Genomic DNA, 17,142 nt, shown 5'->3' with positions numbered 1-17,142 from the left:
AATGCAGCTCTACCGAAATGGGTAGAAAATTCTACATTTTTCTTCCTTAGAATGTAGGTCAGTGGTGGATCCAGGGAGAGGGGTGCCGATTGGCCCTCACCACATCGTTTGGTGACACGAACAAAGAACACCACGTTCGGTGAAATTGGGCCTAGTACTATGCCAGATTCCCACATTCGAAGCCATCACTGAAGGTGCGGTCCACCGTTCTACCGAGGAATCGCTAGGCGATGACGAGAATTCACCGCCGCTCCCTCATCACGAATGGTCGCTCAACACCATGGTTCGCCCACCTGACTGCTCATTTCGCCATGGTCACGAACTCTGCGTCACGTCGCTACATGCTTCGCAATTGTACTCCTCGGACGTCGCCAGCAGCACCTTCCAGAGCATCATCCTCCATTACCGGTCACTGTACGCCGCTGGGGACCGCACCACCCCATCCGCATCGCCATGCCATTCCTAAGAACACTTCCCGCCTCACCCTCCCACCAGGCTTCTATACGAGATACTGGCAGCCTATCCAATTCTTGTGAAAACGCGCCGGGACCAACCTTGAACCGTGGACGTGCACGGAGGCCACAATGAGTTCAACACCCAGGTCTCCCCGTGCTCCACAATTGTCCTAGCCGGCACTCTAATTGGCTTTAGGAAATGATCGGTAACCACGAACAAGTACTGGTTACATCTAGAAATATCAGGGAAAGATCTCATCACATCACAAGCAACTACTTGTCAGGGCCTGTTACTCTACATAGGTTGTAAGCGGCGATGGGAATCGTCCACAAGGTTCTCCCTTCCGGCGTACCGGAAAAGTGGACAAGTACAAGACAGAAGAGGGGCGACAAAGGGTAACCGCATCGTATCTCTTCCGTCGTTGTCTTGTGTTGTTGTTGTCCAACCTAGCTTCCGGTGCATACCTTATGGCGCGGGGCGGCTGCCCCCTCCTCCATCGGCTGTTGGAATCGTTGCGCGATAACTTACATTATTGAGTACACTTGATTACATTATCGAGTACACTTCCATTATTATTATATTACGCAGGGTAGCAGAGTTTGGGCGCATCATCGTTGGCGTCGGCGACGGAGTGTGTAGCACGTCCCGTTTCCGGGTGTAAAGGTCGCTGCATGCGTGTTGGGCCTAGCAGAACAACGGCTACGATAAGCGCCGGAGCCGTGCAACAGTCTTGTGCCGTGATAGTATCGGCAAAGGATGTGGACGTAATACTTTGCTCCCGTCATCCTAGACAGTGATGATCAGAGACCCTAGCTTTCCGCAGCAAAAAACTGGAAATTGAGCGTTTGTCCCCCTACAAAAATGGCACGTAATATTGGTCACACACTGGCATAATAATCAGTAATGAACAATACAATGAAACGTTACATACACCTTCCTGGCAATAAACTTTGGCTTCAATGCAGTCAGATGACCTAATTTTGCGTTTCATGTATTCCGTTATTTGCGTCCCGAAGTGAGACACATCCCTAAAATTGTTGCGCCCTCGTGTTCTCGTAATAGACGGCTTCAGAAAATCCCAAGGAGCTGAACACCGCTATGAAGTATGGGAACTTGCTAGTAACGAACGAGGAGAAACCCTGTTTTGACTCCTTCTATCTCGGCCGATTGTCCACCAGGAGTCAAGGTCAGCGAAAACGAAACCTGACGAATAGTTCATTTCAGTAATCTCCGAGGGTGCAACGCGTGCGGAAGGAGAACTGGGATTTTCTGAAATCGTCTGTTAGTGCCGAAATGTAAATTATCCGGCGGAACGAAATGTGACAGCAGGATTTTGTGGGTTCTGTGTGGCCTTATGTGTTGATGTACATCTTTCCAAAGTGTTGAGAGAAAGGGCTAGTTTGTTCTCTTCCGTGTCCATGCGTTTTCGCGCTACTCTACTACAAGTATGTTCCAACACACCCAACGTCCCACCTTGCCGAAATATAACTTCTCCATACGATGGAACAACGCTAAAGTAGTACTACAGCAGCGGCATCCTGGTCTCATTTTTATGCTTGAGGCGCTGGCGTTGAGAGCATAACAAAAAATCTTAATATCCTAAATATACGCTCTGTGTCAGTCGACTTGAAAAGCCTGCGAGTTTGTTGAATGAGGACCTCCCGAAAAAGTCCGGGTTGTTTCGCTTCCCTAGAAAGGTATTGCGTCATAGTCATGTCTTTTTCTTTCTGATTATGATTAGCTGCTGCGATCCGCCAGGAACTCTAACGAAGGAATGGTCTGGCGAGGTACCAGTGCGCGTGGCTCAGTGGTTAGCGTGCTGGCCATGTCACGTCGATACAAGGAGGCACCCGGGTTCGAATACCAGTGCCGGCTGTGCTGTCGGAGGCTCTTCCTAGGTTTTCCTCAGTCAGGACGCACATTCTCCCAGGGCGTCAGCCGTGACATTGCCCACCGCTGTGAGGCTGACAACGGCGAGTCCTATTACCATCACCACCAACGTCATGGAGAAGTATGTAGCACTACTTTCTTCCGCAGACGGACAGAAGTAAACCTCAGGGCCCAAAAGTCAAGAAAGAGGAAGTCAGAATTTGCGTTTCCAAACGCCAAATCCCTATTCTTCCCTCCCTCCGTTTTTCTTTTCAGTAAACAGAACTCCACTATTCTTCTGTGAAAAAATCAAAATCCGCACATTCCCGCGACGAATGGAAGCCATGATGAGGATCCGGCCAGCCCTCGTCTGCGCCATAATCAGTACCACAAGCCAAAGACGCCAAGCCCAGCTGTCCCCCGTCCACGTGCCGTCGTCATTCTTTCCGTCTTGGTATCGACGCGGATTTCAACTGCTAGAAACGCTCCGCGTCTGACGAGGGGGGGGGGAGGTGATGTGGCAGCCCGTGGAAGACGATGAAGAAGTGACATCGCGCGCCACTGCTACTGCCAGGCAGTTCTACGGGCACCGTCCTAGCGTGAGGCAACGACCATCTGCACGCTGGGACATTCTATCATCGTCGGTCAGGACTTAGCAATTAGCAACGAGGGGCTCCCCTGAATAGTGCATGCGTAATTCAACTCCTCTTTTATTGAACTGCGTACATGTGCATGGATTCACAGTTTCTGGCTGCTGGCATTTGTGAGAACTATAGCAACACTTTTCTAAAAGGGTGTAATATTACCAGGGGTGTTAAATTACACCCTAAAGGATGTGAGTTATAGCACTTTTGGATTACACCCTAAATGGTGTTTCTTAAGTAGCAAATTACACCCTTGTTTGGAGAGCGTAGCCTGCGGAAAAGGGTGTTGTATTTCACCCTAAAGGCAGTGAGTTATCGTACTTTTGGAATACCCCCTTAATCGAATGCACCTTTTGAATGCCCCCTTTGGAATGCACCCTAAAGGGTGCAAAAAATTAAGAGTGTAGTGTGAGGACACGACCATCTTCCCGCTGGGACATTCTATCATCGCCGGTCAGGACTCACGTAGAAGGACACCAGCTCCTCTACAGAAGTTTTAGTGTCGCATCGACAACAAAGGTCGCATTGCGCCAACACAGTGATTACCATGAAACGAGTTGAAAATATCGAAAATGTTTAATATAAGGAGAGATGTAATATATAAAATACCAGTCTTAGACTACAAAATCTTGACAATTCCAATGGATCTTCAAAAAATTAAAAACTCTGCAAAAACGTATGATAGCCTTATCACCAAGCAATAGCGCACAAGATAATATAATTTACTAGAATATTTTATTGCCCAATGACACGCACAGATTGCGTAACAGTGAACACGATACACGGCATTCCTGATGCAATAAGAAAAAAAAAAAAAAAACTCAAACAGCGTTTACATGCTTTAATTTAAAGTGACGAACGAGGCTTCTCTTCCACTTGTAAGGAACTCCGCACTGAACACATTTAAACGGCCTCTCGTCGGTATGCACCCTCATGTGTCTCCGAGCATCATACCTGCGACGAAATTTTCTGCCGCACACTTCACACGACAACGGTCCCTTGCCCGTGCGTCTCATCTTGTGGAGTCTCAAACCCCCGGTGTCTCTCCCGGAAACCACGCGACTCAAGTGTCTCTCACGAACGTGAACACGCTGTACGTGGTCTACGTACGCACTTGCGCGGTAGAAGGGCCTGGAACATACGCAGCACACATCCGTCGGCTCTCCCGTGTGACGCCGAACGTGCGCGACAAGATCGTTGCTGTCGCGGAACCCTTTATCGCACACATTGCAGCACCATCTGTTTACTCCTAAATGCACCGTTCTAATGTGTCTGTCCAAGTTGTAGCTACTCGCCAGGACGGCTCCGCAGATGTCGCATTCGAATAGCTTCTCCCCGGTGTGGACATAGTAATGGCGTCGTAGTTTTTTGGGACGAAACCACCTGAAGCACACTTCACAACGTTCCCCCGAATTCTTAGAGTGTATAAACATATGGGCTCTTAACGAATACTTGGAACTGAAGCTGTCATGGCACGTCTTGCAGACTTGCTTCTGATGCTTGCCGTGCATTCTGCTGTAGTGGTCCACGAAGGTATACGAGTCTTTGTAGGGTTTCCGACATTTTGGACAGCGAAACGGTCGCTCGGTGGCATGTATACGGTAGTGCTTGCGTAAGGCGGACATGCATCCTACTCGTCGACCACAAAGTGTGCAACATATGGTTCCATTTGGCTGACGGCTCTTTTCGAAGTAGCTGGCATCTGGAGGGCTCTGTTTTTGGAGACGATTACGATATTAGCAACATGGTAGTACGAGCAGGTATCTTTTGTATGAAAAAAAAAAAACATATTGCACTATTTTGTACAGCGCTGATTTGAGGAATTCCGAAACTTATATGGGATAATGTTTACGTGCACTATGGATACGCTACCGTGAAGGTTTAATTCGTAGTAGGCTCCTAGGAATTTGCAGAAGTGTACCCTAATAGCAGACGCTAGATGTTGAGAGCGGTGAGCATCTCACCCTCCCAAAAAAGTGTTGCCGTTTAGCCGAATACACCAATGAGCGGGCGGACTGGCAGAACGTCTGTATTATGTGCACGATACCTTGAGCACGCCATGTCTGCAGATTCCTCGTCCTCTAAACTTGCCGTTAAGCTCAGCTAAATGAATGTCTTTGTTGACATCCGGTTGTCCCTCCTAGACGTCAATTAATTCACCTGATGATCCATATGTACTAAATAACGACTTAAATTTGATATCTAAATGGTGTCAAACATGGCAAGGGCAACTTAATGTCAATAAGACAGTGTGTATGTCTGTGTCACGAAAACGAGACATTCGTAAATTTAATTCTTCCATTGAAGGAAATGGGATTAAACCCGTTGTGGAATACAAATATTTGGGTGTTTTCATCGACAGCTGGTTAAGCTGGGATAGCCACATAGAACACATCATTAAGAAATGTACTTTTCGTGTAAACACATTGAGGAGAACGTTAAGGTATGCCACGCTAGAGACTAACCTATTAATATACAAAGTCTCGATACGTCCAGTTTTAGATTATGCGCTGTTGTATGGTTCCCCTTTCAGACGACTAAAGTTAATGCCCTCGAAATGGTGCAAAGGAAAGCGGCAAGGTTTATATGCAGGAAATATTCCAGGAACATTTCGGTATCCACTTTGTATCGGGACTTGTGCCAAGAAAACTTAAGCAGTAGAGTCAAGTTTCAGCGACCGAAATGATTTTGGCAGTTCCTGAATCATGAATTGACACTGAACGCTCCTGACATAAAAAGTTTGCGCGACCTGGACGGTTACGTACCAGAAACTCGGTGCACATCCCACCTCCTTTCGCAAGGGTAGAAATTAGGGATGTGCCAACCTAATCCACGAATCCTAGGCAGGAATTCGAGATTCGGGAATCCAAATCCCAGTGCCCAAAACGGCGAATCGAATCTTTCGAATCCACCAACCACGTTTGTTTGTTTCTTTTTTCAAACTGCGACTCCGGAGTCCGCGAAAACCTCATTGGCCGACGGGTGCTTTCTTGTTTCTTTGTTTCCATTGCACTGGACTGAAAGAGCTCAGGTAGGAACTGTTACATTACAAGTTTAAAAGTAATATGATTTTGCTTTCGATTGTTGCTTAGTTTTATGGAAATAATTCTGACTCGCGAGTTTATGTACTGAGATGAACAATATGGTTAAATACATTACGTTTGAGAAGAACTATATGGGTATATTTTCTCCCGAAGCTGAACTATTATTTAATTCGTTTTTCATTAAACAAATGTATCATATCTGCTTCGAAACACTTTTCACTATAGGCTTTTTTTTTCTTGGCGTTTTCAACTCTTTTTAAAGAAAGGATTCGAAAGATTCGAGGTTCGTCCCATCTCTAGTAGGTATTCTTTCTTCGTCGAGGTGATAAATGATTGGAATAATCTGCCGCGACATGTTGTTGTAATCAAAAACAGAACAGACTTTCTCAACAAACTACATTCTTTTTCATTACCATAGACTTCAGAAAGGGGTGGGGGTGGCGTATATTATTTACCGTTGTTTTTGTTCGCAATCGTGCTTTAATATGTACTGCCCTATATTGTATTGTATTATCTGTATTGTCGATACCGCCCTTCTGGTTTGAACGTATGGTACCGACTTCAATTTTCTTTTGTGCTGAGTAATTGGTAGTAGTAAGTTCAAAGTGTGTAGGTTGTGGCACAGCGTTAGAATCCCATAATTAGTGCTCTCATCTATATGCTGCGAGTGTCAAGGTGCATGTAAATGAATGTACACAGGCATGTACGTACTCTGTTTACGTACTCGCCGCACTGACAACATTTATCTTCATGTCCTTCGGACAGCGACGCGAATCCGCTTTGCAAAGCACACTATGTTTTTCACCGGGACTGTTCCATTGCGTGGCACGGGCGTGCACGTGCAGCATGGACTAAAAAGACCGATGCACGAGCTGAAGCGTTGTTCACTGCTTAGCGCCGAAGCAAGAAAGGGTCCGCTACAATTTTGATTCTAGCTTCGTAGCGGAATGATACTTTGGAATTATGATAACATACAAAATTAAGATAGCGTGTAACGGAATATGAAGCTAACTTGTTTTTACATTTGGGCGGTGCACAGAATGTTTGAAACCACTTTGAGGAGAAGCCGCAGTATGAGATTGCCAGGGTAGAGGGAGGTATACTCTATAACTGTTCCCAAGGCAGACCGCGGTCCGCTTAACGGACATTTGGGCCATGTAGCCAGCGCCAATGTGGCAAGTTGGTGAGCTAAGCGCAGCACAGCCTTTTGTGCGGAGCTTTCAGGCCTGTCGTAATACATGTCGGCCTAGGTCGGACATTAGCATCGATGGCGGATGGAAACATGCGGCTACTTTGTAGCGCACGCAAATGGCTCGCCTATCTCGCTCTCGTCGGTATACGTACCTCGAGTGTACGGCTGAAGTCGGTGTGGACAATCTCGCCCTTCCTCGTTCGCCGCACGAAGAGCGTCCGCCCGTCGAAGCTTAAAATCGCATTAACCACCTACACTTAACTGTCCCGTTCCCGCTATCACTTAATTTGAAGTAATATAATTAATTTTGACATTTTTCGCAGTTCTCATCGCCAGAAATACCTTAAAAAAAGTTAACATCTCCACATATATTACGATGATTTCAACTTTCACTGGAGCACCTGTGGCGTTCACTTAAATACGTACGAATTCGACATCGAAGATTAAGCGAAACAGCACGCGCTCGTGCAAATTCCTTCCCTTATTTTCAACTGAAACTCTATCCTGCAACACACGAGCTGATCTCACAATATCGCGATCAGTCTTTACCAGCTGTTACCATATCAGTCGTTTTCCCACCAAGACTCAAAAAACAGAACTTCACCGTATGACAGCCTCAGAGCTGAATTCGTTCAGAATGATATCGAACACTTTCTCATGTGTATGATACATGACGTCACTGGACTTCATGTCGGAAACGCAAGCCACCGACTCAGAACGTCGCTGAACTTCACGCGAACGACATTGAGATTCAGCTGTGGGAAAAACGAGTCAGAAAGACTCAAAATATATTGCTACGATGGGATTCGCGGTAGGTCTGCATCCTGAGCTCTGTCATTCAATGCCGGACACGTCGGCAGTAGTAGACGCCACTGATCCTGTTAACTCTCTGGCGTGGCTCTCCCTGTCGCGATGTACATCGTGTTCTCCGCACTCCACGTTTGTTGCGGGCTATCTCGAGTTGTGCCGAAAGGAAACCTTCCGTTTTGCGAACACAAGTAGGTCATAGCCTGTGCTATATAACTACAAATTATGAAGAAAATCCGAGGTAGGGTTTTTGAGAAACGAGCGTCCAAAAAACCCCATTTTTTGAGAACATAGCTGTTACTCTACACCGCCTTGCCGAAAGCGGGCAAGGTACAGACGTGTAAATGTGCAACAATTTAAAGAGCACGCTTCGAGCTACACGCCGGTACCTCATATATCTCCGCGGCGTGTATAGCAGGAGTACAGCGCAAAGATAAATATTAGCAAAATGTGAATTTTCTTGCAAATTTGGCGATTTTTAATTGAAGATCAAAATTGAATTGACCCGTGCTGTTTGCGCACGCTAAAAGTCGTTGTACCTGGAATGTTGTGCAAAAAATATATATATACTTTGGAACCAGCCGATGGCGAGGAATAAAATGTCAAAGTCGTTCCATCAGAAAGCTCCGTCGTCGAGTCAATTTTTCTTTTTTCTTTTTGTCTGGCGAACCACAACACACAGAGTCAAAATATTTATTTATCATGTGTGTATTCGTGTTGCGGCACAACATAAATCTTTTCAAAGGAAATCGGTGACTTTGTCCGGACCACCCTGCCTGAGTTGAGATGGAATCACCCACCCGCATTGCACGCCCCGGGTTGCAGTTGCGGTGCGAGTAAAGATTTATTTACCCGCGCTGACCTCCACTAATAAACACGGCCTTTCGCAACGAGAGGATGCGCGCTAATAAATTCTTAACGATGTATAACGGAATCGTATGCGTTCTAAGTATAGGTGATTGCCTGAGAGACCATCCCTTTAACCCAAGAATTGTCAACTGGTAGGGAGTTCCCTACTGTGGGTGATTTGGAATTCTCAAGAGGAGAATGACAAGATGTAACATTCGCCTCCAATTGCCCTCGCCAACGCCACCTAGATAGAGAAGTCCGTCTTAATCTGCCTTCTCTCCCTCCTTCGTTACGTAGATAAATAGTAGTCAGCATTCGTCCGCTACCGAGATTCGCCGTCCTGCGAGTCCAAGAACTAACAGATGGTTGCACCTAACTCTGCAAACTTGAACCTGTAGACCAAAAGTGCAAAACGCTTTCCGGAAGATTAGGCTTAAGAAACGTACGGGACCGTTTTGCGCCTTATTTATTTTTTTCCCATTTAGTATACTCGCTGCCTATAGTGGCCCATGAGAGAACTGATGTTCTGAGGCTCCGACAAAATAGAAAGGACAAATACACTAATCCTTCATCGCCTATAGTGGCGTTCTGCTGCTACCTCTGGTTATACTACGAATAAGTGAATAAATTGCGCCAGACCGTTGCTATGTTCATAACTGCAATAGTAACGAGATGCTCGAAGAAAAACCCTTTCTTTTTGTTTTTGTTCCTATTAGGTGACGAGAATGCAGTGGCGATTTTGAAACACAGGCTTTCTGTGGCTGCCCATGCTGCTGACGGCGGTTCGTGTCGATGACTACGCTGACAGCACGTTCGTCAGTGGCTACGGCCGTTTAAAACGCGGTCCCGATTGGTTGACCCTTAGTTTTGACGTCACGTCCACGAGTAAGCAGGATTTCTCTATATGGGTGGTGTTGCTCTTGCGCGCATTCTCCGTAGTGTATTATTTACGGGACACCTCCATTGACAGGAAAGCCCCAACAGTATCTCATGATCACTCCTGGGTGACACGGTACTGGAAGAGCTATGCTTTTAAGGCACACCGAAAACGCTACGAAATATTTTTATTGCTGCATTGCTTAGGAGTTAATATGTGGGACATAACTGTTTCATGAACGCTAAAAGGGGTCCACGGAGCAAAAAGGTTGAGAACCGCTGCTTTAACCATTTCCCTAGTAACGCATGAAAACCGCAAAGCAAGTGTTATGTTTCCTTCTTTCGCTTCTTTCCTTGCAGAACTGCGGCATCGTATTTCCGCATTTCCTGTCACTGGTATTTCCTGGTACTGTCACTGGGGTGCTCTAGATCTAGAGAACATTATTCTTCATTGTTTAGACTACACAACCTTCCCGAACCGAACTCTCATGGTCTGTTAATCAGCTGGACTCTCGAACTCTCTATCAAAATTGTTTGGTCCCTGGCCAAATCCTGCCCACCAACGCTTTCCCTCGAAGCTCTTTTGACCTTTTTGGACACCGTAGAGCTTACGTCCTTATTGCGAAGGGGCTTCTTTTTACATTACCCACATCACCACCAGCAATGGGGTAGAGTAGCACCCTGTGATGAAACGCCCCATTCATCACCTCAAAATAAAGTTGTTTGTATTTTCTGAACATTGCTGCCGCACAGGCACACAAGGTAGCCTACATGGAAATACATCTCTGCTCTTGTAGTTACACAAAAACTGTGAACCTATAAAAAAATGCATAAATAAAAAAAAGTGACCAGCTCCCGCGATCGCTTTCCACGCCGAGACTGGGAGGTGACACGGGTTCGAATCCTGTCATCGGCTGTGCTGTCTCAGGTTTTTCCTGGGTTTTGCGAATAGTACTTTCCAGACGAATGTCGGCACAGTTCCCGCTGAAGTCGGCCCAGGGCGCATACTAACCCCCTGTCCCCCACTCCTTCCTGCTGTCCTCTCTCCATCTGTCCACGTCTGTTCGCCGCTCATAGCCACAGTTGCTTCGCGGCGCTAATACGGTATTTTAAAAAAATACACATATAAACAAGGCTGTCAAGTTATGACGCCTGATAGTATTGCAATTCCATAATGTGGTTCAAATAAACTGCTGCCCACGTCTGAACAAGGCTGACCAATAGACCTACCGGATTATGAGTCACCATATGTTTCTTTAGCCTCGTCCAGTCTTCGCACGTCTCCTGGCACACGATGCATTTGTTGCAAAGTCCAGCAGGTATGGTGTCGCTTTCTTGTCCTTTCGTACCCCTCATATCTGCGCCAAAACCATTGGCAAGTGTAGCCTACCCTGTGCAGATCAAGCAAAGTTTCACCGAAGTCTCAAAAGGATCACTAGAAGAATTATACACTAACGCGCAAATAATTTGTTTCCCAACATAACGTGACACATTGCGCGAACCTTCAAAAAATACAAGTGGTACCGCGGTCAATGTCAATGGGAGCTCGAAATCCATCTTTTGGGGTTCAAAGTTTCTGTGAGTGAAATTACAAAGTGCTGATGTAAAAAACAAAACAAAAAAGAACAGGAATTTCTGCTATACAGGGTGTGTCACGTAAGATTGACCAAAATTTTAATAACTTTGCGCTTTATTCTTCTTTCGCAAAAGTCCTTCAACATATACATTTTTCGATGGGGCCTAACCGTCGTGGTGTACAGGGTGTCCCAGAAAACGTGTCATTGAATTATAATACAAAAAACTACGACACCTAGAATCATGCGGTCAACGGCATTTGTTCTTATTAGGTTTTTGCCACCTTGTAAAGTTAATGTCATGTACCCCAAGTTTAATTATGCAAATATTTGCGAAGTGAACTCAGAAATTTGCCAAGTAAAGGTCACTTTTTTACCCCACCAATATGAAGAGCGTGCCGAATTCACTCAAATTCATGATAATTGACAGTGATATTCACGAGCTGTCCCATCGGAAAAAATAGCCGAATATCATGCTTTTCGGAGCACCGGACCATAACGCGCGATGTCTTTCTGAGCGCAATCGCTCGCAGTCCGACGAAAGGAGGTTCCGAAGCCAGCCCACAGAGTGACAGTGGAAAAAGTAACAGCTCCTAAAATTGGGAGAGGGAGACCATTATCCCAGCGAAAATCGGACGTGATAAGCCATGCCTGCGTTATCTCTTTCTGTGATGCCGGGGTGGGCTGGGTTTCCAACCTCCTTTCGTCGGACTAACACAGATTGCGCTGAAAAATTCATCGTGCGCTATTCTGTGCGATCTCCGTAGAGCATGATGTTCGGCTATTTTTTCCGATGGGATACCTCCTGAATATCCCTGTCAATTATCATTAATTAGAGTAAATTAGACACGCCCATCACATTGGTGGGGTAAAAAAGTGACCTTTCCTAGGCAAATTTCCGACTTAAGCTCGCAAAAATTTACATAATTAAACTTACGTTACACGACATTCACATGAGGAGGTGGCAAAAACCCAGTAAGAACAAATACCGTTGACCACATGAACCTAGGTGGTGTAGTTTTTTTTATTATAATTCAATGACACGTTTTCTGGGACACCCTGTATAAGTAAGTGCTACAGTTAACTAACTTTCATGATTAACCTTCTTAAATAGTGAAAATGTGCTGACTGTGTAATTGCGAAGCTGTAAAGCACAACCCGGACAGGTCTACACCGCAGGAATGGAAACCGCAGCACTTTTCTGCGCTCTAGTAAAAAATACGCGACTTTGCAAGATATTCGAGCGCTCCGCGGGTCTGTCTTGCGGCCACTTTCTCTCCTTCCCATCCCGGTGTCACACCTTCGCAACCGCCGTCAGGCTGTTCCTCGAAGGATCGAACACCCCGTTCTCCCCAGAAGTAAGTGTGAGCGGGAATAGCGATGCCCTTTTTCAGACTACGTTATCGCCGAAATGTCGCCTTGGATTTTGCTGCCGCCATTATCTGCTTTCATCTGATCAACACACAAGACAGAGTTCGCGGTTTCATGTGAGAAATGTCGCGCAAAAAAAAAAAAAAAAAAAAAGAAAGAAAAACGAAAGAACTACCAATCCAGAGTTCCTAAAAACCACGCAGATAGCAAAAATAAAATTATGGATTCTGCTCCTCGATAAGCGTGTGCGTCAGGGTGTCTACCAACCTGGAAAACCGGAAATTGTCAGGGAATTTTGATGCGACTGGAAAACTCAGGGGATTGTCAGGGAATTTCCCAAAAAGCAGCTGGAGTCAGGGAATATCGGAAGCAAGTGTCGTGACGATGTCCAGCGAATTGTGAGTGCTGATTAGTCGTTGAGTGGCCACGCCACAGAATCGTTGCTACGAGTAGATTCTCCAACACGACAAAGCTCATAGACAGAAAAGTAGGCCAGCCCCACTTACGCTCAATAAATGATCTGTTTTATGAAGGATCTGTACCAAAACCGAGCAGAAGGCAACAATTTTCCTTTTGTTTTGATCAGGGATTTCGCTTGAAATAGTCTGTGAAAACCGAAAAGTTTTGAAAAAAAATTTGAAAACTGCAACTTGGTAGACGTGGTTCGTGAACGTTGTACCAGGATTTAACGAAACAAAACTAACAGCTTCGACCAGGAGCCCGACCTTCAACTTGTCATTATCCCATAACGCGATTAAATGCATCACTTCGGCCCGTGATTCGCCACGAGTGCTCGCGCGAGCCTATCAAAGCGGCTTTGGAACCGCCTTAAATAGAACCATAGCGACCGCAATGTGAAAGTTGAAGATTGGGGCCCAGGACGCTAGGAAGCAGGTGTGACTCATGCTTTGAGCAAAAGAACGAAAATCCAAAAGGGCTGCCAGGTACACGTACACAGAGAAAAAAAGGGGGGAACTGGTGTACCGAAGAGGGGAGCAAAGTGAGGGAGGGGGGTGACGTTTCGACCGAAGGCTCTTCTTGAGACTAGATGGACGGCATGTGGGGGATGTCGTGAAACATGTTCTATATATAGCCCCGCCCGCTAGGGGGCAAACAGGAGATCCGTGAAAGAGGGCGGCATGTTACAACACGTGCCGACAAACTAGAATCCTAAAATGACTCTTTCATTTAGGCCTCCGGGATGAGTGGAGTTGACGTGGTAGATAAGGCGGCTTCCTTCCCGTTAACGTGAATTGGAATTGTTGAAGCCGGATCGAAGAACGCTAACTCGGGCGTTATCAGCACTATGGGTCGAACTGGAAAAATGCTTGGAAATCAGAGTCATTTTGTGGTTGCTAATGTTATCAAACTGTCGTAAAAGTATTAAGCGGCGGTGTTCGCGGAACCTTTCGTGTAGTTTCCTCTCGGTTTCTCCGATGTATAGAAGATTTAGGCAGATAGAACAAAATATTGCATATGTTATATTTGCTGACTTGCATGTGTAGTGGCCGGACGTGTGGATTCGCACTAAACGTCACCCCCCTCCCCCCGCCTTACTTTGCTCCCGTCTTCGGTACACCAGTTCCCCCCTTTTTTTCTCTCTTTGAGCAACAGCCTGATGTCAATTGAGAAAGGGTGACAACGAGAGAGCGATACGGAAAAGGGGCCGCACAAACTCCCGCAACGCTGGAAAATAGTGTATTTTTGCGTATTTTTTACTAGAGCACAGAAAGGCGCTGCGGCTTCGATTCTAGAGGACTAGACTCCTCGGTGTTGTGCTCTACAACTTTGCAATTGCGCAGTAAACCAATTTTTACTAATTATGAAGATTATTTATGGAATTTAATTAATGACTGCGCTAATTACTGATACAGCACCCTTGATTTCGGTAGGGGTGTACCGTACCTTTAATTTCGCATCCGGAATAGAGATATTCAAAGACTTTTCCGAAAGAAAAACAAATCGCGAATTTGATAAAATCCTGGGCAGTCTTACGTGTATACCCTTACCCTGTACACCATACCCTATCAAACCATTCGAAGGGAACCCGGAACTCGAGAAACGCGAAGTACTGCGTTACCAGTCTAGTTGAATGTTTGCACTATTAATAAAATCTCACTAAACAAATCCGGATATTTTCCCACCAAGGCTGTCATCAATGATCACAGACAGAATCATCATCTTCGCATAATTGTAAGCGAGTATAATGCATGGCAACAGATTATCTCCGGATATAATGAAAATTCCCAAAACGTGGCCATGTACCACATTTTCTCAGTCTGTCGAATTTTGAGGAGCTTAGGTATAGAAGATACGAAGGCAAAAAATAGGCGATGTCAAGTTGCCGGTGGTGAGTAAATCAAAGACTGATATTAAACGGTAGGAGCAACTTCATTATTTACACAATGTAAACCGGACTTTCGTGCACGAGACTGCACTTCAGGTTTCAAAAATATGAACATGGTACAGGCACATATATACTGTTGACAGGGGAGTTTTGGCATGAGAGGATAACAGGGTGATGGAAACTATGCAAATACGGGTAAAAAAACATAAATACAAAAGCAGGGGTGCGTGTAATCCCTTGGGCTCGCATTATGCTGCGCTTCTGATACCCCTGGCGAATAAAAACTCCGCTAGGTGAATAAAAACTCTAATTTCCATGTTATTTTTGGTGAGTTTTGGTCTGTATTTTTTGCGTAAACAAACGACCAGAGTGGGTCCACGTGAATTGTTCATCCGTCATGACTGACTTGGTCAGTTTTGGGTACCACGCGACCAAAGTTGGTCCAAATGGAGTGTTCAGCCGTGACTAACTGGTCAGTTCTGATTCGTTTTTTTTTTTTTTTTGCATAAACACACGACCAGAATGCGCTCAAGTGTTCATCCGCCGTGAGTGACTTCGTTAGTATTGGGTACATTTAGCATAAACACACGACCAGAGTGTGGTCCAAGCATAGCTCGGCGCCTTGCCAGTGCTTCGTGATCGCACTCATGATCGCAATCATCAGGCTTTGATAAGGCATTGCGATCATGATTGCGCCGAGCTATGGGTCCAAGTGGACTGTTTAACCGTGTTGACTGCCTTGGTTAGATTTAGTCTGTAATTTCTTTTCGTGTCAACACACGACACGCTGGCGCCACGACGAAAAGAAACATTTCTGTATGCCTGCCACGGTTACGCATACTACAGAATGCCAAGGCAACGTATGCAGGGTGTCCACCGTAACTGTAGAAGTATTTTTTTTTAAATAGAAAAATCACTCTTTCTCAGTTTTAACCAATGGCGATGTACTCTACGCCTCAATGCCCACCTTCAGAGGGCACAGGCAAGCTTCTGTGTCGATGCATTAATTAACTTTCGTTAATTAACTTTCTTGAATTAACTTTCGTTAATTTACTTTTTAATTATCAGACATAAAAGATTTACCCAGTGAGAACGTCGAATCACTTGGAGTCACTGGTAACATTGCCGTTTTCAGAACAAAAATCGAGACAGTTATAGCGGCAGGAAAGAGCCTGGAAATAAGGCGATCTAGTGGTCGTCTTTCGACGCTTAAGTTTTCCTTTCCTCTCTATGCCGGGAAGAAAAAACACTGTCGCGGGGGGGACAGATTGCATGTGGACAGATTGGTGCGACAGCTATTTCCCATCCCCGCATACACAGGAAATAAGAACGGGAGCGCTTCTACTGAAGCGTTGAACAATGACCACCAGAGCACCTTATTTCCATGCCCTTTCCTCGCGTTATAACTGCCTCAATTGTTGTTCTGAAAACGGTAACGTTACCTGTGGCCCCAAGGGATCCGATGTTCTCATTGGGTCAATCTTCTATCGCTGAGAATTAAAAAGTTAATTAACGAACGTTAATTAATGCATCGTCACAGAAGCTTGAGTGAGCCATCTTAAGGTGACCTTAGGCGTAGAGTACATTGCCATTTGTTAAAACTAGCGAAGAAGTGATCTTTCTATTTTTAAAAATTACTTACGGTGGACACCCCGTATATGAAATCCACTTCATTTCGTACTTTGCCGGACGAATTCGCCACATCGTTTTATAGGCATTATATGAAATGCCTACGTATTCTGCAGAATGCCGGATTTAAACACTTTGCCCGTAACATACAGAGAAAATTTGATCTGGAGTTTCTGATCAGATTTCCCGCCTGGACGAAGCAGGCTACCCCCTGGAAATCATCCACCATCTCTTAATTAACCTCACCAACCTCAGCAAGTCTGTTTGCACTGCACAAAACTCCGGGAGCCCCATACTTTTATCGTTTTTTTTTCTTTTTTTTCACTGGATATCCCACACCTTACGAAAACTAGCCAACGTATTTGCGTTGTGCACTCTATAAAACACAGATTGCCCAGATTGACACCCTACCTGAGCACCTTGTTAAATGATGGGCGTAACTCTGCCAATGTAATTAAATTTAAGAATTCAAAATGCCCTACTC

At 45.4% G+C, this 17,142-nt stretch overlaps 1 protein-coding gene across 5 annotated transcripts in view; it reads right to left on the bottom strand.

The window, feature by feature from the left end:
• Positions 1-3,687: 3,687 nt before the first annotated feature.
• LOC135372173 (zinc finger protein 551-like) overlaps positions 3,688-17,142 on the bottom strand; it is a 114,210-nt gene continuing 100,755 nt past the window's right edge. For 4 of the 5 annotated variants that reach the window (XM_064605861.1, XM_064605859.1, XM_064605862.1 and 1 more), the window contains exons 2-3: positions 10,968-11,128; positions 3,688-4,681 (exon numbers count right to left, since the gene is read on the bottom strand). In XM_064605861.1, the coding sequence (XP_064461931.1) occupies positions 3,791-4,681; positions 10,968-11,093 (1,017 nt within the window). In that variant the 5' untranslated portion in view covers positions 11,094-11,128 and the 3' untranslated portion in view covers positions 3,688-3,790. The remainder of the gene's footprint in view (positions 4,682-10,967; positions 11,129-17,142) is intronic. The other variant, XM_064605863.1, reaches the window with a different exon arrangement.

Source organism: Ornithodoros turicata, unplaced genomic scaffold, assembly GCF_037126465.1.
Source record: "Ornithodoros turicata isolate Travis unplaced genomic scaffold, ASM3712646v1 Chromosome13, whole genome shotgun sequence".
In the NCBI taxonomy this organism is placed as follows: Eukaryota; Metazoa; Arthropoda; class Arachnida; order Ixodida; family Argasidae; genus Ornithodoros; species Ornithodoros turicata.
This window is presented reverse-complemented; position numbering and strand designations above follow the sequence as displayed.